Source organism: Ipomoea nil, unplaced genomic scaffold (genome assembly GCF_001879475.1).
Source record: "Ipomoea nil cultivar Tokyo-kokei standard unplaced genomic scaffold, Asagao_1.1 scaffold0465, whole genome shotgun sequence".
Classification (NCBI taxonomy): domain Eukaryota; kingdom Viridiplantae; phylum Streptophyta; class Magnoliopsida; order Solanales; family Convolvulaceae; genus Ipomoea; species Ipomoea nil.
The window spans coordinates 3,039,197-3,062,498 of record NW_017616893.1 but is presented as its reverse complement, the minus strand read 5'-3'; the positions used below and the strand labels follow the sequence as shown (position 1 = coordinate 3,062,498).

General features: G+C 35.4%; 4 protein-coding genes across 4 annotated transcripts; 2 read left to right on the top strand and 2 right to left on the bottom strand.

Annotated features, from left to right (window-relative positions):
• Positions 1-517: 517 nt before the first annotated feature.
• LOC109173006 (rust resistance kinase Lr10-like) lies at positions 518-3,605 on the bottom strand. Its single transcript, XM_019322252.1, has 4 exons — positions 2,683-3,605; positions 1,966-1,986; positions 1,840-1,869; positions 518-1,731 (listed from the first exon to the last, which is right to left on the bottom strand). Exons 1-4 carry the CDS (start codon positions 3,542-3,544, stop codon positions 581-583), a joined length of 2,064 nt encoding a protein of 687 aa, XP_019177797.1. The 5' UTR covers positions 3,545-3,605; the 3' UTR covers positions 518-580.
• Positions 3,606-8,307: 4,702 nt separating this feature from the next.
• LOC109173017 (rust resistance kinase Lr10-like) lies at positions 8,308-10,528 on the top strand. Its single transcript, XM_019322275.1, has 3 exons — positions 8,308-9,010; positions 9,229-9,261; positions 9,401-10,528. Exons 1-3 carry the CDS (start codon positions 8,380-8,382, stop codon positions 10,516-10,518), a joined length of 1,782 nt encoding a protein of 593 aa, XP_019177820.1. The 5' UTR covers positions 8,308-8,379; the 3' UTR covers positions 10,519-10,528.
• A 3,032-nt stretch (positions 10,529-13,560) lies between these two features.
• Positions 13,561-15,683, top strand: LOC109172989 (myosin IB heavy chain-like). The gene is made up of 4 exons (XM_019322232.1): positions 13,561-13,924; positions 14,714-15,032; positions 15,165-15,223; positions 15,342-15,683. The coding sequence occupies exons 1-4, from the start codon at positions 13,768-13,770 to the stop codon at positions 15,371-15,373; spliced, it is 567 nt and encodes a 188-aa protein (XP_019177777.1). The 5' UTR covers positions 13,561-13,767; the 3' UTR covers positions 15,374-15,683.
• Positions 15,684-19,254: 3,571 nt separating this feature from the next.
• On the bottom strand, positions 19,255-22,608 carry LOC109173177 (probable inactive receptor kinase At4g23740). The gene is made up of 3 exons (XM_019322454.1): positions 22,429-22,608; positions 20,784-22,024; positions 19,255-20,107 (listed from the first exon to the last, which is right to left on the bottom strand). The coding sequence occupies exons 2-3, from the start codon at positions 22,006-22,008 to the stop codon at positions 19,446-19,448; spliced, it is 1,887 nt and encodes a 628-aa protein (XP_019177999.1). The 5' UTR covers positions 22,009-22,024; positions 22,429-22,608; the 3' UTR covers positions 19,255-19,445.
• Positions 22,609-23,302: the final 694 nt, after the last annotated feature.

Below are 23,302 nucleotides of genomic sequence, written 5' to 3'. Positions count from 1 at the left end.
AAGAAACTTAAGCCTTTGTTTAGCTGGAAAGATGTGTTGTGACATTTTAGATAGTTAAGCGGCGGAGGAAATGGCAGACGACATAAGCAAGGAAGGGGAAGAAATTGGGTAGAAATAATCAATGTTATGTGAAATCCCAATTATACACATGGTCTAAATGGAGTTAAGGGTGATTTATTCACAGAAGGACTAAATTGACTAACGTCAGACTTATTGAGGGATCAAATCTGTCTAAATTGAAAAGTAAGGATAACATTGCAAATGAGGTACTAATTGAAAGACTAAAAATGAGATATTTTCTAAAAAATAATGTACAAAAGCTGCCAAATCTGTATTGCAAGCTTGCAATACACGTGTAAACTAAAAAATAAAATAAAAAATTATAGGCAGCACATGGGCTTGAAAGTATGCCTCTTTCAAGGATAAATCCAGTCTAAGGGCATGATACAGAAAACAAATTTTATTATTTTAGTTTATTTAGGCTAAGCAAGGTTGTTCAAGTACTTTCAGGAATATCATAAACAAACTAAAATAAAAATATTACAGAACAGAGCATTGTAATAAGCTGCATATATATTATTTAGTTCTCACACACTTCAAAACTAGAGGAGCGCACCGGATTATCTGATAACAGTGGCGACTCCACATTTTGAGCATTTGGAAAGGAATTTTCATCAGTCGGCACTTCATCCGGAGACAAGAAAGGCTTTGGCGCCATTTCTAGCAATTCAACATCTTCTTCTTCAAGCATCTCTATTACCTTTTTCATGCTTGGACGCTCACTAGGATTCATCTGTATACACCACAGTGCCACTATTATCATCTTCTTTGAAACCTTCTTTTCCTCCTCTGTTGCATCGCCCATGTCAATGTCCTTCCCATCTTTGAGTTGCTCGTAAACCCATGAAGGGAAGTAAATCTGGCTTAGCTGCTCCACAAATGGATTCAAGTTCTTTCTTCTCCCTACCATTTCCATTAGCAACATCCCGAAGCTATAAACATCGGCTTTGTGCGAAATTCCGCCTATGTTTCTGTAGCACAATTCCGGTGCCATGTAGCCCATTGTGCCTCTTGCTGCAGTGAGTGACACAAGACTATCTTCAACGGGATACAATTTCGCTAGTCCAAAGTCAGACACTTTTGGGCTAAAGTTCTCGTCAAGAAGAATGTTGTGTGGCTTGATATCAAAGTGCAATATTCTCATGTCACAACCCCGGTGCAAATAATCAATCCCACGAGCCACTCCAAGGGAGATGTCAAACATTTTCTCATGGCTCAATGAAATGCTTTCTTCTTTTGGGAATATATATTTTTCTAGGGAACCATTGGGCATGAATTCATATAAGAGCGCACGCTTTGAGCCTTCAACACAGAAGCCAATGAGGCGCACAACATTAGTATGGTGAATCCTACCAATAGTGGCGACTTCGCTAATGAATTCCTGGCCAGTAGCCTTGGATTTGCCCATCATCTTTACAGCAACAAAAGGGCCACTTCTGAGTGTTCCTTTGAACACAGTTCCATAGCCTCCTTCACCTAATTTGTGCTTGAAATTATTTGTCATTCTCTTGATCTCGAAGTAGGAGTACCTTATCGGCATGAGGTTGTTTGGACCGCTTAGGTAGTCTTCAATGGTGTCATAAGCTGACAAGTGGCGCCGCCGTAGTTTATACATTACAATGCTGATTAGGAATAGTAACCCCAAACTAAATCTTCCCATTGTGATATACTCTGCAAAGATAAATAAAAATTAAACTAAAAAAGCAGGAGGTAGGATCAAATAAAACATCAATAATATATCAACACAGCTTTTTATGGAGAGAATATATATAATCTTACTAATGTATTCGCCTAGTATTGCACTGTCATCTGTGATTTAATTTGAAAAAAAAAAGAAGCAAAATAATGAGTATATTAAGTATATGAGAAAAGAGTATTTTTAGAAATGGAGGGTAGTGAACTTACAATACCACAGGTCTGGTAGACCTGCATTATATTATCCAATGAGAAACAGTGTTAGCGTATAGTAGTTGAGATTGGACATTCAATTCTTCTTCCAAAAATGCAACCAAATGGACAAGTGCTTTTTTTTTTTTTTTTTTCCTATTCTGGACTTCATGCATATTACTTATCCACTTCATTCATCTCAGAAGTGTAGCACTACACGATGGGAATTAATTTTATTTTGCCCCGCCCCGCCAGACAAATTATACCATAAATGAAGAAGGTGAATCTTAATCCAAAATGATAAGGCAAGTGAATCCTAATCCAAAATAACATTCAAATTATTCTTCCAAAAGGTTAAACCCCAACCCTAAAAAATAACATTCAAATTATTCTTCCAAAAGGTTGAATCCCAACCCTAAAAAATAATATTTAAATTATGTATCTACAGTTAATTGGTTTCAGTTAACAGAATATATATATATATATATATATATATATATATATATATATAATACTCTGTATGTTAATTAAAGATACATCATATGTTAACTGGAAATACATCATTTTTGAAGCAGAGTAACAATTAGCCCCGCCCTGGGCAGGCCCCAAACCACCTACAGTATAACTTATTTGAATTTAATGGGTTTAGTATTGAAAGTAAAAGAAAGATGGGAAAGATCCAATTCCATCAAATAAAGATTAATGTATTATGGTGTGGTGATGAAATTTACTTACAGTCGGTGTTATTAAAGTCTAAATGAGGAGGCCAACGTAAGAGATCGCAGTGGTGATAATTGTAAGTATCATTGATGCAGCGGATGAATGCGCCGATGTCGTCAATACGAATGAAGCAGTATTCAGATGATCGGTCTATACACTCTTCATTAGTACAGTTGAAACGAAACCAGAAGAGCTCAAACCCCCAAGCCAGTGCGTCACCAATTTCTTCTTCATCAGATCTGTATCGTCTAGCTCTAGATGATGAGTACCAAGCAACCGCTGTGATGCTACATGAATTCTCTATGTCTCCTATAATACCCCCAACTAAGACGTAAGAGTGGGAAGTAATGTTGTTACTGCACAACCCCCCCATCTTCACATATAAGGGGGATTTTGCTGGGTTTCTACAGCCGATGAATATCACCGGAGTGTTCATCACAGCCATGGAGTCGAATGGACGATAGTTGGAGTTGATGGAATATGAATACTGTTTGGGTACATCGGCCTTCATCAGAGTATAACGTGGGGAGCACAAGTTGCTGTCATGATTCTTTTCAAGACCAGGATCCAGAAGTCGTATTGTAAGCCTATCATAATTTATGGAAACTACCAAAAATGACTTGTTAGAGTTGAGAAGAAGAATGGTGCGGTTGTTTACGCAGGAAAGTTGGTAATCGGGAAGGCCACAAGAGCTGGGATCGCCGGCTAATCGGAAAGGATACTTAATGTTTTGAATGGCACCACAAGCAGAAGTGCAGTTGTTGTTTATGTTTATCTGGTGGGAATAGGAATGGGATGATTTGCAATTTGTGGTTATGGCACACCACACAAGCACCAAACTCATTACAATCATCAACACTCTAATAACTCCTCCCATCTTCTTCTTCTTCTACTCTTTACTGAATGCTATTAATTATTAGAGTTTAGAGAAGATGAAGAAGCTATCTTTCTTGGCCTGGCCTCTACTAAGGGAATTGAAGTTAATTAATTACTCAGTAGTTTCCATGAAAGATTCAAGATAGCACGCCAATATTAAATACGCTGTATGTCTCTGTCTCTGATGATATTAATTTTCCTTCTAATTGCAGAATCTAGTCTTGTTGGGCAGTGGTCGATAAAGGGCCAAGTACGTCTATCAATTGGTGGCTAAGGAATTGTTGGAAAAATGGCCCGATCAAATCCAATATCCTGTCTCTGAAAAGTATGATGTCAGTCTATAAAGAAATAAAATTGTGTCTTGAGTTATAACTTTTGACTTAAAGTATGATGGAGGCATTATTGGTTTTTTGTACTTTATACTACAATCTAATAGAGCCAATAACTTTCAAAAAAAAAAAGCTAAGCAAGACCTAGTAATAGCAGCAAACTAAGTCAACATTAAATTTTACATGTATATATGGTGTCAGCATGCAGAAACTTCCTCCTACTTGTCTAAGTGGATCTGGAAATGACGAACACTTCACTCACTACAAACAGGACAAGATAACTAAAATAAATAAATAAATAAGACAATTCAGCTAAAGAAGACCTAGTAATAACAGCAAGCTAAGTCAACATTAATCTGACATGTATGTATGGTGACAGCATGCAGAAACTTCCTCTACTTGATGCGAATCCGATTAGTCTGATCTTTTCTTCACAACCAAATTAAAAGAATATTTTAGAATGATTTATCAGGCTTGGTAAAATTGAATTCGAAGGTTTAACTTGAGTTGGAAAAAACGTTAGTTTTTGAATTTTAATACGTCCTCAGCCACACCAATTTATAAGATGATACGTAGACTTTGGAATGACACCACAAGTAAAGTTTCACACTTTAAGTTTACAGTTAACTGGCTTCAGTTATTATTAACATAATATGCCCCAACCGGATTCCATTTTTTGCCAGTTACTGATATAACCCTGATAGCACGCCTTACCAAACCATGCCATTTCATTTATTGTTGATAAACATGAAGAATGCAAACACAGAGCAGAAAGAAGAAAAACTGTTGCAGATCTTATTTCATCATCTTTACGTTCTGTTGCTCTCTTCTATTATATATGAGTAGAAGAGGAAAACTAAGCAAGGGAAAGAGAAGCCTAACAGTAAAAACAAAAAGACTAACTACTAACAGAAATTGTTCTAGAATGGTTACAAAGATTTAAGTGTCAATTGAGCTATAAGACTCAGCTAAGTTTCTTTATTTGTTGGAGCTTTCTGACTTGGAACTTCTATCTGATGACACCCCCCGCAAGCTGGACTATACATGTTATGAAGGCACAGCTTAGAGATGAAGTTGCAGAAAGTATTAGGTGCTTGTGGCTTTGTAAACACATCAGCAAGCTTATTTGTAGTAGTAACATGGAGTAACTTTAACACCCTTTTTGTAGCTTTTCCCTCACTCAATGACAGTCAATTTCAATATGTTTAGTCCTCTTATGAAAAACAGGATTCTCAGTTATTGCAATAACAGACTTGCTGTCACAGAATAGCATAGCTGGAGGATTTCCAACTATCCCCAAGTCTTGCATTAAGTAGATCAACCATTGAATCTCACAGTCTTGCATAAAGGTGTAGTGGATTGTTGAAAAAATAAATGTGGTGGCAATACCGTAATACATTAAAAAAAAAAAAAAAAAAAAAAAGTGTCAAGAACGTGCTGTGGAAAGTAAGTGCGTTTTAAAAAAATTAAAAATACTTTCCGCAACACTTGTCACGTGGAAGTGTACGGTGTACCGGAAAGTTAATAAATTAAAATAATAATAATAAGAGTAAATACTCAAAATGGTCCATCGACTATAGCTAAATTCACAAATTGGTCCTCGACTTTTAATTTCAACCAATTAAGTCCTTAACTTTGCAATTTTAACACAATTTGGTCCTTTGTCTATTTGACCGTTTGTTGACTGCACTTTTTTAGGATATATATGTAATTTCATGGTCCATCATCGATTTTTTAAGGTTTCGATTGCATTTCTAGACCGCACTGTTACATTTGAATCCACTGCGGGCACTGCACCCCATGCCGGAGAGATTATAGCTTTTGATAGATAGATCGCCGAAGTCCCTGGAGTGGCTCTTCGAGAAAGCCGTGACTCTAAGCGATGTAGGCAAGCTGAACCGGCTCGAGATCCCCAAGCAGCAAGCGGAGAAGCACTTCCCCCCTCCGAAACGGCGTTGTCACCTCCAAGAGTGTTCTCTAAGCTGAACCGGCTCGTGATCCCCAAGCAGCAAGCGGAGAAGCACTTCCCCCTCCGAAACAACGATGTCACCTCCAAGAGCGTTCTCTTGAGCTTTGCACGTGAAACTACATATATATCCTCAAAGATCGCGGTCAACAAACGGTCAAATAGATGAAGAATCAAATCGTGTCAAAATTGCAAAGTTAAGGACTTAATTGGTTGAAATTGAAAGTCAATAACCAATTTGTGAATTTAGTTATAGTCGATGGGCCATTTTGAGTATTTACTCTAATAATAATGGATGCGTCTCTTCTCCCTAAATTTCCCTTCCACCTTTTTCTCTTCTTTCTTTCACACACCACCAAATAAAACCCTCCATTATCTGATCTCTCGTAAAGTCCATCTCATATACATAGCTACTGTATTTAAAACTTGTACATAGATTCTAATTTATAATAGATTATCAGTTCATTTATGGATTATGGATTCATGTATGTTTGCTTTGCTTGTATTGGAATTAATTTCACTTTTGGTCCCACGACTTTAGAGGATCTATCACTTTTGGTGCACAACTTTAAAAGTTTTCAATTTTGGTGCCTAACTTTGTTGTTTTTATCAATTTTGGTCCTTTCAACCAAATTGATGACGAAATATTGTTGGTTTTTATATTTTTAGGGGTAAAATCGTCATCCCAAGGAAACATCTTCAATATCTAAACAAAATCACTCTAAAATCATATCTATAGGTGTTTGATCGATGAGAATAATTGGGAAGACGGACAGAAACTAGACACAAATCTATGAGATTTATAGCATCGATTGCCAAACTCTTATATTTCTCTTAACATGATTTTTCTTTTGTTTAGATATTGAATATCTTTCCTTGGGATGACGATTTTGCCCCTAAAATGTAAAATCCGGCAATATTTCGCAGTCAATTTGGTCGAAAGGACCAAAATTGATAAAAATAACAAAGTTAGACACCAAAATTGAAAAAATTTAAAGTTGTGCACCAAAAATGATAGAACCTCTAAAGTCGTGGGACCAAAAGTGAAATTAGTTCGCTTGTATTGTATTTAACAATTTAATGATTTATAGTTCTGTGTGCCAGTTAGCTATGTGAATGGTTCAACCATTCGACTTTAATGATTTTTATATCAAAATCAGATCTATAAATTTGTTCTAAATTGGACTGACTACAATTTTATCATTAAAAACAAAGTATATTATATCAAAGATCTGTCCAATTTGATGATCTCACTTGGGTTATGAAAGTCTAAATAAATAGGTTAGACTTAATCTACAGAATATATATGTAATGATAACTTTACTCTTAACTACTTAATTTTTACAAAGTCTTTTTATTGAAATTTTAAAACGTAAGATGTGTAATATTTTTTTAATCATAAAATATATTTATATATATATAAATTTATAAAAGGAATTTTTTTTATTGGGAGTCTTTGTTTGTTGTTGTTTTTTTTTTTTTTTTTTTTTTTTTTAATTCTTTTCTGTTTTCTTTCAGTAGCTTTAAAAAAAAATTAATTTGTTTTTATTTTTTTTTATTTTTTAATTATTTTTGTTTTAAAATTTTCACAAAATTTAGATATGTAATATATTTTTTGAATTATTTAATTACAATTAAAATTTAAAATAATTAAAATAAATAAAGTAACAACAAAAATTAATTTAAATGTTTGTAATTATCATTTTAATTAAATGTAGATATGTTTATTTTAATTAATTTAATTTTCATTACAATTATAAATTTAAAATTAAAATATAGTTTAGTAAAATGGTGAATTCACAAAAAAAATTGAGAAGAAACTTAAAACTAATATAATGAGGAAATGATTTTGTGATTGAGTGAGATAATAGATCATGAGGTGGATGCTGGATCCCATACAAATTAAAACTGATGAAAAATCATCAAACTATTGAAGTTGCTCTAATTCTAAAGTCTTTCTTGGCCTGGCCTCTACAAAGGGAATTGAGAAGTTAACTACTCAGTAGTTTCCTTGGACAATTCAAGCTACCACGCCAATATTGAATAAGTTGTATGTCTTTGTCTCTGATGATATTAATTTTCCTTGGAATAGCAAGAGTCTAGTCTTGTTGGGCGGAGGCTGGTAAAAGGCCAAATCCACCTAGAAGATTATGGAATTGTTGGGTGGAGATCGTACCAGTGAAGGACCAAGTACAACACTTTACCTTTTGAAAATATGATGACGATCAATAAGCTATAACTTTTGGCATAGTGATAAACATTTGATCCTAACAAGTCTGAGTCAGAATGGATCTAGAAATGAAGAACACTACACTCACTACAAACAAAACAAGATGACTAAAAAAAAAAAGACAATTAAGCTAAGTCAACTTTAATTTGCATTGTCATGTATGTATGGTGACAGCATGCAGAAACTTCCTCCTACTCCAAGCAAGCTAACAAGCTAAAAGACTTGGTGAAACAAATACTGTACAACTCCATCATCCTCAGCTAGTTCGTTGTATCTATCTATAGTTTCTATTCTCTGATCGATCTCCATAAATGGGGAAAGCCTATTTCCTGCATCTTCCCAATATTCTTGTGCTCTTTTTGACTTTGGGTTATGGCTATGGCTATAATCGCAATGAATGCTTGCCCAGAAAATGTGGGAATAATGGCCCTGAAATCTCCTTCCCATTTCGACTCAAAGGCATTCAGCCCCCAGAGTGTGGCTACCCCGGATTTGAGCTTTTATGCACTGATAAGGGAGAAACTGCCTTGGAGAATCCTTTTCCACTTCTCAACGCCACCCTGCAACCTCCATTTCCAGTAAAGTATTTTATAGAGGATATAGATTATGAATATCATGAGATTCTAATATCTCGGGTGGATGGCTGCTTCCTACAACTGATCCCCATACTAAACTTATCTGCTTCAGCTCCCTTCAGTTTCAATGGTCTTTATGACTTCAGCATTTTCAGCTGCTCCACACACAGGAACATCACTGCAGCCTCGATTTATATATCCCCGATAGCCTGCCTTACCAAACCAGGCCATTTCATTTATGCTGTGGCGTCTTCCGAATATCTCTACACTGCAACAGATCTAATTTCTTGCACAAAAATGTTTCACATTTCATCAGTCCCCTACTACTTCACTGAATTTAGTTTGAGCTGGACTGAGCCAAGTAGAGGTCGGTGGTGCGTGCAGTTTAAGTACTCTTGTTTTTCTTCTCATCTTCTGCTCATACTATTCTACTTTCATGTTTCATGTTTTTGTTATTTAAAACCAATTCTAATTCTACCCTTCACCCACTTGATGCTCTTTCTTTCGAGATTCAGTAAGTGGTTTAATTTTCTTATCAATGAAAATTTTCACTTGAATACCAACTAATTTTGTGTTATCTTTCAGATACAGGCCCACTGAGAAAATTGAAGGTTGCAGGTGAAAATTTGATCAACCCTTACCTTTAATGTGTCTATTCATTTGTTCAGATCAGAGGTGAAGCATTCTTTTAGAATGATCTGATCATTAGGGGTAACAGTAACAGTAACAATAACAGTGTGCTTGAATGTGCTTGCAGGTGAGGTTCTTGGTTCGTTTCTTGTTGTGTTGATCGCTCTTATCACGTACCGTGTTTATAGCTCGAATAAAATGAAGAAAGAGGAGCAAGTGAAGATTGAAAGGTTCTTGGAGGACTATAAGGCTCTTAAACCAGCAAGGTATTCATATGCAGATATCAAGAAAATTACAGACAGATTTAGTGAAAGATTAGGTGAAGGCTCCTATGGTACAGTGTACAAAGGGAAGCTTTCCGATGATGTTTTTGTTGCTGTTAAGGCACTCAATAATTCCAATGGAGATGGAGATGGGGAAGACTTTGTGAATGAAATGAGCACAATTGGAAGCATACACCACATCAATGTGGTCCGATTGGTTGGCTATTGCGCAGATGGGTTCCATCGAGCTCTTGTTTATGAATATTTAGTGAATAATTCTCTTGAAAAGTTTTTATTTTCACCAAATGACACAAATTTTCTTGGTTGGGAGAAATTGCAGCAGATTGCTCTGGGCATAGCCAAAGGAGTTGAGTATCTTCACCAAGGGTGTGATCAAAGGATACTGCATTTCGACATTAAACCTCGTAACATATTGCTGGACCAAAATTTCAACCCGAAAATCTCTGATTTCGGTCAAGCAAAGCTGTGCTCCAAGGAGAAAAGCATTGTCTCCATGACCGCTGCAAGAGGAACCATGGGCTACATCGCACCAGAAGTCTTCTCCCGCAACTTTGGGAATGTCTCGTATAAGTCAGACGTTTACAGTTTTGGAATGCTTTTGCTCGAAATGGTGGGGGGAAGGAAAAAGAGTGAGATTACTGAATCACCTGAAACAAGGCAAGACTATTTCCCAGATTGGATTTACAATATCCTAAACAGGGGAGAAGAAGTAGAGATCCAAATAGAGAAAGAAGAGGATTCCAAAATTGCAAAGAAACTGACAATAGTTGGACTTTGGTGCATTCAGTGGTATCCTGTGGATAGACCTTCAATAAAGGTTGTGATTCAGATGCTTGAAGCTGAGGAGCCTCCCTCCATGCCACCCAATCCTTTTACTTCCACTGATCCATCAAAAGCTAAAGCTAACAAGCCAGGGAAACTCTTCACTAGTGGACTAGAAATTATATCTGAATTGGAGTAATGAATATCTCAGCTCTTATAAAATAATATACTATAAATTTTACTTATTGTTTATTGTATGACTACTAAATCTGTGTTATACTTTATAACTGTAGCAAATGTATTATTTCCCAGTTCATAAGACCACGGCGTGTAAAATACATAATAGTTTTTATATTTTGATTGTTGAACTCTCTCGATTTTTTTTTTTTTTATAAAAACTCACACAAAATTATGTTATTGAGAAAATTTTTTTTGGTTGCCCAAAGGTATCCCTCCAGCCAGAAGACTAATCCCCCGTCCCTACGGTCAGCACACTAAGTGATAAGTGGTAGGGGACTAGCCAAATAGTTTGCTCGAACCCCCAACCTCATACTTAAGGGATAAGGAGCTGAACCACCACGTCAACCATGTTGGTTTATGTTATTGAGAAAATGCATAAGCATAAAGTAATTGATAATTGAGAATTTTTCTCCAAAAAATTATGTTATTGAGAAAATGCATAAGCATAAATTAATTGAGAATTGAGAATTTTTCTCCAAAATTTTTGCACATGTTTTTTTTTTTGGTTGCCCAAAGGTATCCCTCCAGCCGATAGCCAGAAGACTAAATCCCCAGTCCCTACTGTCAGCACACTAAGTGGTAGGAGACTGGCCAAATTTTGCACATGCTTTGAAAATGTGGGTGGAAACAAAGTTCCTGTTTGATTGTATCATCAATCATCATCGTCATCATTACACCACTAATAATTCAAGGGTGACAATGGTAATTGACATATTAGTGAGGTACATTTTTTTTTTTGAAGATATATTTGTGAGGTACATAAATTACAATTTTCATTTAAAACTTCTATAAAAAAAATTACAATTTTACTTAAAAAGTTGTTAATTTTTATAATTCGTTACATATTTTGATTTTTTTTGTTTCGATTTAGTTAATCCTCGGTTTTGATCCAGTTTCGTATGAGATTGTGTTTTTATGATGCTTGGTTTTGATTCAATTTCATATGAGTGTTGTGTTTTTATGATGTAATTTTTTTTTTAATAATGTTGTAAATCATAACGTAATTTCGTGTGAATCTTGTGGTATTGTATATTGAAAAATGAAAACAATATAAAGAAGAAGAGCAAAATTGAACGAAAACACCAGCCAACCTTTTTCATTAATTTAACCATTTGTATATATATACACGGGATAACTGTACACAAACAGAGAGAGTGGCTGAGAGATGGTGTATGAGACTTCATTTTTGAACGGTGAGAGGAAGATGACCATAGCAAGTGTGTATATAAATATATCAACTTTCTCCACAACTGATATATTCCTAGTAGATTGCAATCCATATTTTGAATATAAGTCTTCACATAATTGCTTAAACAAAGCGGAGTCGTCTATTCTAAATGCATTTACACATCGAATAGGATATCCATTCAAGACTTCTCTCATCTATTCCTGTCCTATAAAAAGTGAAGTCATACAAGGTTCTTTATAAATATATTTATAGTAATATGTTTTGGTTAAAGCAATTGTGGCATACGATGTTATAATTGCACAAAATGCTTACTTTTTCTTTTTTCTTTTCCGTTCCAACTCCATGATGTATCTAATAAATATAAAATAATGAAATCAATATATTTTAATAAAATATAAAGTAAAAACATATATTTGAAAATATATAAAGTAAAACAAAATGTTTATAATTCATAAAATTAGTTCATACAAAAATTAATATTAAAGTTTAAACACACAAATGTCAAATTGAAATTATAACCAAACATATTGAAATAAAATGAGCACTCACTTGCTTGTATCATGCATCTTATATTTTAAAAAATAATTTTACTACATTATTAATTTTCTCAAAATTATTTGTGGGTGCGAACTGATAAATCTAAAAATCAAAATCAAGGTTAAGATCAATTTTAAAATGTGGGAAATAATTGTAATTATGCTAATGTTTTAATAGTTAACAAATTTTTAGTAGTAAATGAATTTTGTTATGATCGATTGTGCAACGATTTTTTTTTTTCAATTGCAAATTAATTGATTTTTTAAAAATAAAAAACATTTACAACCGTTTTTACATCCATTGGGAATCCAATTGCAAGAATTGCAACGGACTTATTTGTCCATTGCAAAAGTGCTTCCCACCAGAGTTTGGCACCTTTTTTATATTTTGCACCATAGTTGCAACAAAATTTTCATTCTATTGCAAAATTGCGACGAAATACAGAAGTGTTGCAATTTCCATATTGCAACACTGCAACAAAATAAGTTTCATTACAAATCCTTTCAAAAAAAAAAGTTTCATTACAAATTTTCATTGCAAATCATAACTTTAATTTTCTACGTTTGTAATAAGTAAAAAGAGTAAAATTTAATGTTGGTCCAATAATTATTGGGGTCTTGTTTATTGCAATCCACGACTTTTAAAACTGTTAATTTAGTACCTTAACTATTCAAATTTTATCAAATTTTGTCACTCTGGGCCTCCGGCCAAATTGCAGGCCAAATCTCACCAGAAAATATTAATAGGTAAAATAATAAGGGTGTTTTAGACATTTTATTTCTCTTTTCTTTCTTCTTCGAAGAGTCCATCTCAGTTTCCAGCAAACCGCCCAAGAAACCGCTATATATACCAAATTATTTATGAAAAAAAAATTGAAAAGACAATATAGAACATATATTATTTTGTAAAAAATTATGAATGTTTAAAAAATGTTATATTAGCTACGAATTTTCATCGTAAATCAAAAAAATCAAATAATAGTAAAATAAAATGAGGGCGAGTTGTATTAATCGGATGGTGCACCTAGCAGCGGCAAATTATTCTATAGATTCAGATTCACCTTGTAAAGTGGACTCGAATTCAAAAATACACAATTTACATAATAAATGTTTATAATTTATAACGATCTTTTTTTCTATTCACAAATTTTTAAAATTTAAAAATACAATTTATATTCTAAATATTCACAATTCTAATAATACAAATACACAATTTAAAATCAGGATCCACCTTAAAATCCTAGTCCATGGTATAACAACCGCCCAGCGGCTAATATAATTAGCCATTCGCCAAGTCAAACCTGCCTATCTCTTGGTCAATACTATTGACACAGTAACCATAAATCCGGCGGCGTGAACGCGGCGGATCACGCCACCGGTCATTTCCCCGCCGAGAATTTTACGGTATCAGTCAAATCGGAGAGTCCAAATAGAACCAGATCCAGCCGGAAAAGTCCGATACGACGACGAAGACGAAGGAAGTATGAAGCTCCGGCCGTCGGAGAGCAATGTGACAGAAGATCAGGAACTATTCATGGGAGTGAAGGTGAGGAGAAAAGCGTCTCTTCATCGAGATTACCTTGGCGATTATCTCGACGTGCCTTCTCATCCTTACCTCATGAAAATTCTCGAAAAACAAGGTATTTTTTTTCTCGGAGCTCCGAATAATTGAATACTGAATTCCAATAATTTGCTTTGATAGAGTAGAGATTTTAGATTATTGTTTTGTGATTACTCTGTGTTTTAAATTTCTCTGATCGAATAATTCAAGATTATGCTTTAATTTAGGCTTCAGAACTTCATGATGGCGTTGGAACTCTGATGGTAGAGGATAATTTATAATTATAATTTAAATTTAATCAAATAGCTATAGATATCAATAATTTTTGCAATTAAACTTTTCAATAATTTATGCATCAATGACGACGCCATTTTCTCCGATTTTGCATTTTTTGTGGGGGGAGTTAGAGAAGTCATGTTTTAGACGTATAGCCCAATTGTGTAGAATATGATTAAATAAAATGGTGAGCTTTGCAAAACTTCTCCCAAAATTGGATCCCCAATCCCAAGGGCACCCATACTCCGGCCTGAGCATTTGGAATGATATAAATCACAGCAACTCAGTGGAGCAGACAAAGCCAAATGTCGGGGAGCACAAGGGATTTGTCCACTTTAGACATAATCTACACTGTCGCTGTCGAGTTTAGAACTTTCGTCTCTTCTCCCAAATACAACCTACTGAATCAGTGAGCTAAGCCCGTGTGGGCTGAACTTTTCAAAACTTGTTGACACAACTCCTGGAGAGAAGGGAAGAGAGCAGCTTGATTTTTGAGGAGCATGAGTATACATGGACTGTTATTTAGTACGAGTAATATTTACATCTTGTATCTTCAAAGGGGGAAAACTTATCCATCTGTTATATTTTGCAGGGGACAGAAAAGTTCTCTTCGCTGATAAAGTTCTAAAGTTCACGGGTTCAGGAAAGATGAAGAGGCGCATTCTTCTTATCACTGATTTTGCAATTTACATTGTAGACCCAGACACTGGTGCTCTTAAGAGGAGGATTGCCCTGGCAGCTGTGGAGAAGCTCTGCTTAAGTGAACTTAGTGATAACTTTGTTGCCATTATTATCCCGACAGAGTATGATGTACTCATTGCTAGCACTCGGAAGACTGAAATTGTAACGGTCTTAGTGGATGCTACCAAGAGTGCATCGAACTATGAACTTGATGTCTTGCTCTCCAATAGGTAATATAAACGCTGCAGTGCTTATGTCAAAGTGACTTTTACGGCCCACTTCCATTCCCCTTAGGCTCTTCTTTAAACAGTCTCTCTTGACTTTCCGGTACTTTTTCATGATCTGCTTTTTAAAATTTTCAGGTTTGAGTATAATGCAGCTGCTAACCTAGTGAAAGAAGTTCAATTCGAGGAGGTTGAAGGTTGGTGATAGTTCTTTCAAAGAATTAATTCTTTTTTTTTGTTTGTGTTTCAACTACAGAGTACAGACAATACTGGCTTGTATAATTCTAAAACCTTTTGAACATTTTTGGATTCCAGGTGGTGTTAAAACAAAATTTGTGCGAAAATAAGTTGGATATTTCACTGTTCGCAAGCCTGCAGGCCACAGCAGCTATCTGCTTTGCCATTTCAAGATATGGGAGTTTGTTGTTTCTTATTTTTATGAGTTTGTGTACCCTCGAAGTTGGGAGATGTTGTAACATTCTATTGTTGTATGTTGGTAAGTATGAATAGAATGCAATAGCAAAGGAAGGTACTCATTCTTTCGAATTTGTTAATGAACTAGTTTGGGTTTCAAGTCTCATTTCCATAGTGTTAACTAACATATTGGAAGCCTGCATGGGCAGTTTATTAAGATTTTCATATTTGGATTTTTGTTTAGGTTTAAGTGACTAGCAAGTCTTTGAAGCATATGGCTTGTTCAACATACTTCTTTTTTAGTCAGTTTGGTCTTACTGTAGGCTACTGTATGTAGTCAAATTGGGTAAGTCTAAGGCTTCTCAATATGAAGTAATGTGGTAGGAACTATACGCTACTATATATGTGGTTGAAATTAGTTCTTTATTGGTCAATTTGGTCTTATTAAGAAGGCGACCTCTAACTCTCCAAGTAAAGACAATAAAACACCAAAATGGTGTCAATCTTGGTGCAATTTGATTCAAGGAAAGTGCCAAAGTTGATGCCATTTTGGCTAAAAGGAAATGTGATGCGCCATATATTTTTTAGAGTTAATACCCAAAATAGTCCCTCGACTATGTCGTAATTACCAATTTGGTCCTCGACTATCATTCTTACCCAATTAAGTCCTCAACTATACAATTTTTACCCAATTTAGTCCTTTGTCAATTTGACTATTTGTTGACTGTCAAAAGTGGAAATAAAGTTGTAATTTTACAAGTTTTCTCCTTCCTCCGCATTTAGCAGCGCTAAACCATGTAGCAATAAGCTCCGGTTGGGTTCTAAACCTGTCAGTATCGAAGTAGTGGTTGTGCATCGGATAGCCCATGAATTTGATTTTCAACCATTTTTTGACGATTGAAATCTGATCGGAGTGTATTGCTGCATGGTTTGGCGCTGCTAAATGGAGAGGAAGGAGAAATCTTGTAAAATTATAATTTTATCCCGACTTTTAACAGTCAACAAACAGTCAAATTAATACAGATGACTAAATTGGGTAAGAATTGTATAGTCGAGGACTAAATTGGGTAAGAATTGTATAGTTGAGGACTTAATTGAGTAAAAGTTACATAGTTGTGGACTTAATGGGTAAAAATGGTAGTTGAGGACCAAATTGGTAATTATGGCATAGTCGAGGGACCATTTTAGGTATTAACTCTATTTTTTATCTACGCCATTTTGGCGTAGAGATTGTGTGTCAGTTTGTGTGTGTGGTTTTTTTTTTTTTTGTTTTTTTTTTTTGTTTTTTTTTTTTTTTTTGTATTTATATAATTTGTTAAATACATAAACTTAAAATTTGTATTATTAGAAACAAATTATAGCATTTTGGAATCTCATTGAGTGGTTTAAAATTAAATGAGACTAATGTTGAATATAGATTAATTAAACATTAAAATATACAAAACATAGCTTCAATGTATTTTATATTACTATTATTTACATCAAAATTATATTTTATATTAAAATAATTAAAGTAAAAAAATAAAGTTTTAATATGAGAAATTGAGAATACAATAATTTAGGGTGTGTTTGGAAACCTGAAAAATGAGTTCTGCAAATCATTTTTCAAGTTTTCATTGTTTGGATGTGTCTGGAAAATCAAGTCAACGGAAATCATTTTCCGTTGACTTTGGAAAATAGGCTTGTTTTTTAGGAAAATGACTTTTCCTTTTTTTATGGGAAGTCATTTTCCAACTTTTACACTAACATCACACCACCACCAACATCATACCACCACCACTTCACTACCACCATCACTACCACTACTGCCGCCACCACCACTATACCACCGCAATCATTGCCACCACACCACCACCAACACCATACCACCATCACCGCTGCCACCATCACCACCGCTGCCACCATCACCACCACCATACCATCGCAACCATCGTCGCTGCCACCACACCACCACCATCACTACCACTACCGCCGCCACCACCATACCACCACAACCACCGTCGCCGCCACCACCACCACCATCACACCACCACCGCCGCCACCACCACCACCATACCATCGCAACCACCATCGCCGCCACCACCACCACCACCATACCACCGCAACCACCGCCACCACACCGTCATACCACCACCAATTATTATTATTATTATTATTATTATTATTATTATTATTATATAACAAATAACATCACTACCACTACACCACCACTACCACCATAATATTTTTGATATATTATTAGTTATGTTTTTATTATATTTAAAATTATTATTATATTATTATATTATTATATATACATGTTGTAATATTCTAAATAAAAGAATTAAAATGTTTAATTATACAATTGTACTCATTTTTCAGAAAATGAACCAAACACACAAAAATAGGGGTCGTTTACTTCATTTTTCTGTTTTTCCATTTTCAGTTTTCCATTTCTCCATTTCTCTAGTTTTCCTTTTCCATTTCTCCAGTTTTCCATTTCTCCATTCTTCCAATTTTTCATTTCTCAGATTTTCTATTTTGTTAAATACAATCATTCTATATAGAATTTGTACATTTCTACAACAAAGATAATATTAATAATAATAATAATAATAATAATAATAATAATAATAATAATAATAATAATATAGCATGAATCAAACGCCCCCCCCCCCCCTCTGGGGCGTTCATTTCTGTACAGAAGTTAGTAGGCATATTATGCGCTCAAATGTAAATGTGCTCTTTTAATTAGCCTAGTATATTATTATGATTGTCTTCCATGCTCATTGAAAATATGAACCACATTCATCGCAATTATGCCATTATGATATATACATATGCTTAAAATAAAATAAAATATTAGTCAAATTTCATGAGTTCATTCAAAGTGGCATTCCCTCCAGAGGAGCCATAGTAATAATAATAACAATAATTTAATAATAATAACAAATTTGTGTGCATAAAGAGGAGGAAAAATGAAAATAGAAAAAAAAAGGATAATAATAATAATATTAATAATAATAATAATAATAATAATAATAAATTTGTGTGCATAAAGAGGAGGAAAAATGAAAATAGAAAAAAAAAGATAATAAAAATAATTATAATAATAATAATAATAATAATAATAATAATAATAATAATAATAATAAGTTAAACGGAAACAAAGGAAAAAGAAGGAAGAGAAAGGAAAAAGAAGGAAGAGAAATGAACAAACACAACCACTCATAAGCACTGTTCACGCGCATCTTCTCCCATTTCTCCATTTGGAGAAGTCCAAATTGGATCTCTCCAAAATTATACATAGACTTGGAAAATGGAGAAGAGTTGGACAATTGGAAGGATGATTTTAGTAAACAGGTTTTCCATTTTCCATTTTTCCACTTCTCAATTTCTCCATTTTTTTGGAAAATTCTCCATTTCTCCAAGTTAGTAAACAACCCCATAGTTTTCCAGAATGCAACCAAACACTGGAAAGGAAAATGTTTTCCGAAAAATGACTAATTTTCCAGAAAACATTTTCCAGAAGTCATTTTCCTGCTTTCCAAACGGACCCTTAGTGTAGGGTTTAGGGAAAAAGTTTGATGTTTTGGCTTTTAAAAAAATAATAATAAAAAAGAGGTTTGGTGTAAGAATATGGTATAAATTACAATTTTTCTTAAAAATAACTCTCAACCAAATAAATTTATCTTACATACTTGGGTTATTATTATTATTTTGAAACGCATATCTCAATTTTAACAAAATATAGAAATCTAACATTTCTAACCATTTAACATTCTCCATAATCTAAGATTTCATGAACCACGTGAACCAAACGTTCTTAAGAGTATCCAAATAACAAAAAGTGGGTATAATCACATGACACTTGTTTATTTGTCGAACTGAGTTAAGAGGTAAATCAACATGGGACAAACTTCAAATAATTATCTTTAAAAAATGGAAACTAGATGTGGACGAAGATGTATATAAAACAATTGGGGCTGAATAAACATATTTCCTATAAAACATGAACACAGTAAATCAGTGTGGATGTGAAGAAGATGATCCTGCGTCCGGAATGGGTGGTGTCATCAGGGTGGGAGTTGAAGCTTCTGTGGACGGTTGGGTTCCGGTATTCACTCTTCTAATGCCCTCTACCATCTTCACAACATCTGACATATTTGGTCTCTGCTCTGCCATTCTGCCTACACAGCTCATCCCTATTTGCAGCATCTCCACCATTTCTTCCTCTATGTTAGGACACTTCAGAAGCTCGACGTCGAACACTTCTGCGGTCCACTCTTCACGAACCACGGACTGCACCCATCTTACCAAGTCGACAACCTCGTTCCCGCCCATGGCGTGTGTCGGGGACTTTCTGGTTAGAAGTTCGAACAGCAGGACACCGAAGCTGTAGACGTCGGATTCCTGTGTTGCTTTTCTCGTGTCCTTAACTTCTGGGGCACGGTACCCTGCAGTTCGCCTCACGGGTGGACCAATTGGACTTATCAGTGTTGCCAAGCCAAGATCAGATACACATCCGTAGTGTTCAGAGTTGAGGAAGATGTTTGATGATTTGATGTTCCCATGGACAAGCTTCCCTCCGCTCTGACCATGGATGTAGGCAATACCTCTGGCTGCACCAATTGCGATTCGCACACGGGTTTCCCAATCTAAAGGAATCCATCCCTGTTCTCTTTTAGCTGCACTTCACAGATACATTAAGGTATAAGCATATATTCAAAACATTCACAGTGAATTTTTACCAATGATGAATGAAGATAGTAGACAGAAAATGTCATTACTACAACTTACAGTTGCACATACATGAGCTTAAAATGTTGGGCATAGAATTTATCCTAGTGCGGAAACTCTCAACTATGATAAGGTCAATGTCAGGGTAATTGTTAGGATCCACTACACTAAAGCCAGGGTGTCAATCCTGTGACCTGGCTTTGATACCACTTGTTAGGATCAAACCTTTAGCACTACGCCAAAAGCTATATCTCGTAGCGAAGGCGCAATCTTATTTCCTTATACCTCCACACATTTTCGAGAGCCAAAGTACTGGACTTAGCCTTTACTGGCTTTTGCCCAACAATCCCCTAGCCACATGGTGTTGGACTGTTGGACTTGGCCCTTACCGGCCTCCGCCCAAGAGTAACCTAGATGTACAAATGAAAATACTGAAGTGCTAAGGCGCCTAACAAAAAATGGACTTCTTTTATAATGTAGTGATTAGAGGAAAAAAAACATATTATTATGCCTAGAAATGGCCCGTAACTTACTTTCCAGGTAAATATATGTGATAGACCAAGTTGATTCAACTGAGTTTGTACAAAAAGCTAAGAATAGTAGAGAACAAGGTAATTGGCATACCATGCAGCATAGCAGATATGCTCCCGTGACTGTAGTAATCATATACCATGAGTTTTTCATCCTTGGAGTAGTAGTACGCCCGCAAAGGAGCCACATTCTCATGCCGGATACTTCCAACAACCTCCATCTGCTGCTCAAATTCTTTCCTCCCAACACCCACTTCCTTCAATCTTTTCACCACAACAGTGGTTGCATCTTCTAAAGCTGCCTTATATGTAGTCCCAAAGGTTCCCTTCCCTAGTATCTCAGCAGAGGCTCTCAACAGGTCTTCAAGGTCAAATGCAAGATTACAACCCTCAAAGAACACCAGATTATCTCTTCCATTTTGACTACTGGAAGCCGCCTTCCTGACAGATGAATCTTTTTTGACCGGCTTTGCTGGAGCCCCATTTTCGTCTTCTTTCTGTGAATAGCAAAGAATCAACAGCACAGCAATTACCGCAAACCCTAAAGCACAGCTTCCAATTATGATCCCCAGCAGTGCAGGTTCACTAAGGCTTTTGGACTTCTTGCTCAGCGGAGCATCAGGAGGAAGAACAGAGGGAACGGGAGGTAAAGAGATCACCGGAGAAAGATGGTTACCAGCAAAAGCTGAATCAGGGAATCTTCCAAGAGATGGAGGCAAATTTCCAGTGAGGTTATTGTTGGACAGATCTAATAGCTGCAAGCTAGGGAGGTTGAGATCAGGAATATCGCCCGAGAGCGAGTTGTTAGCAAGACTCAAAGCTGTCAAATGAGTCAAGTTCGACATCGAGGAAGGTATGCTCCCATTAAACTCATTATTTGACAAATTCAACACTGAAAGGCTTTTCCAAACAGAAAAATCAGCCGGCAGAGGACCATGAAAGCTATTGGACTGGAGATAGAGCATGGTCAAATTCTCAAGCTTCCAGAAATCAGAAGGGAAAGAACCAGAGATCCGATTGGATCTCAGACTCAAAATCTGAAGTCCAGATAAACGGCTCAAGGAATTCAAAGGAATTGAGCCACGCATTCCAATTCCCGGCAACCTAACCGCTATGATTTTATCCTTATTATGATTGCAAGTCACTCCAACCCAGCTGCTACAAGCTGAGGTTTGCTCCTTCCAATTCAGCTTCCTCGAGTGATGAATTTTATCAATGAAATCAAGAAGCGCTCGCTTATCCTCCATCGGCTCAGCTCTTGTCAAGCACAAAACAGCTCCACAAAACAAAATTACGAACAATATGAACTTGGAATCCATTCTCTCCTTCTCTGAGCTAAAGTAAAAAAACACAAGAATTCCAGAGAAGATGTAAGTCACAGAATGCAAATTAAAGGCTATGACTAATTGTCAGCCATAAATAAAACTAAAGAGCAGTTAACGTTACGTGCACACTGAGGAAACCGTTTCGGTCAACAAAGCAAAGTAAACGTTAGGTTTCAACTTTTCAATGCAAAAACAACAATCAGGAACAAAGAGATTCTTCCACCTCGCTTTACTGAGTACAATAAACAGCTGAAAAAAGCAATTCCCCAGTCTTCCTTCATTTACACCCAAAAAGAGACTATATATAACTGAAATTCAAATATTTTCACTTTTTTTCACTTCAAAAATCCAACTAGAACGAACAAAGCAAACAATGCAAAATTGAGCTAAGAAAAGAAACGTGATGGAATTCACCTGAAAAAAGAATTCTCCAGATCACATCAAAAGTGTATGCTTGGGTGGAAGCTGAGGAGGAGGAGGCATGAATCAATAAGCTTGAAGAATTCGGGAAAATTGAAAGGTGAAAATGAAGAATTTAGTTATAGTTAGAGAAAGAAGAGAGTAGAGCAGTGGGATTATGAGGATAGGTGGGGGTGGGGGTGGGGGTGGGGACAGGAAATGAATGACCGAAAACGTTATGAAACAGAAGGCAAGTGGGGTTTTAGTTATGGAGAGCGCGAAGTTTGTGGGAAATACACGTGCACACAATGCAGAATTAATACGGAGAACACAACTTTTGCTCTGGTAAATGGTAATTTGACTAAATGTACCAATAAAATATTACGTAGAGAAGTTACATGAATTTAAGTGAAATCGATCAATACTGTTAGGATCGTTTGGTTCATGGAATGTTAGATTACTTTAGGGAATGTTAGATTACCTTAGGAAATGTTAGATTGTTGGAAATGTTAGATTACTGGAAATATTATATTTATGTGTTTGATTAAAATTGGGGTATGTAATATAATCATATTTGGTTTAGGGTTATCTTTTATACAAACACTATAATATCCTTAACATATTTTCATATATTCTAATAAATTTAAAAATTAAAATAAATAAATAAATAAGATAACGGTATCATATATAATTACATGATTTTAGAATATTAACTAAAATCTTAAACTTGAGAAACAAAACCATTTTATATGCTAACATACATAACATAATAAAAATAAAAAAACATATAATTACAAAAATAGAGAGGAAACGTCGAAGCCCTGAACCTTCTGTCTTGGGGGCAGGCGCGATGGCGGAACGGGTACAATCAATATACTTCTCCGGAAGG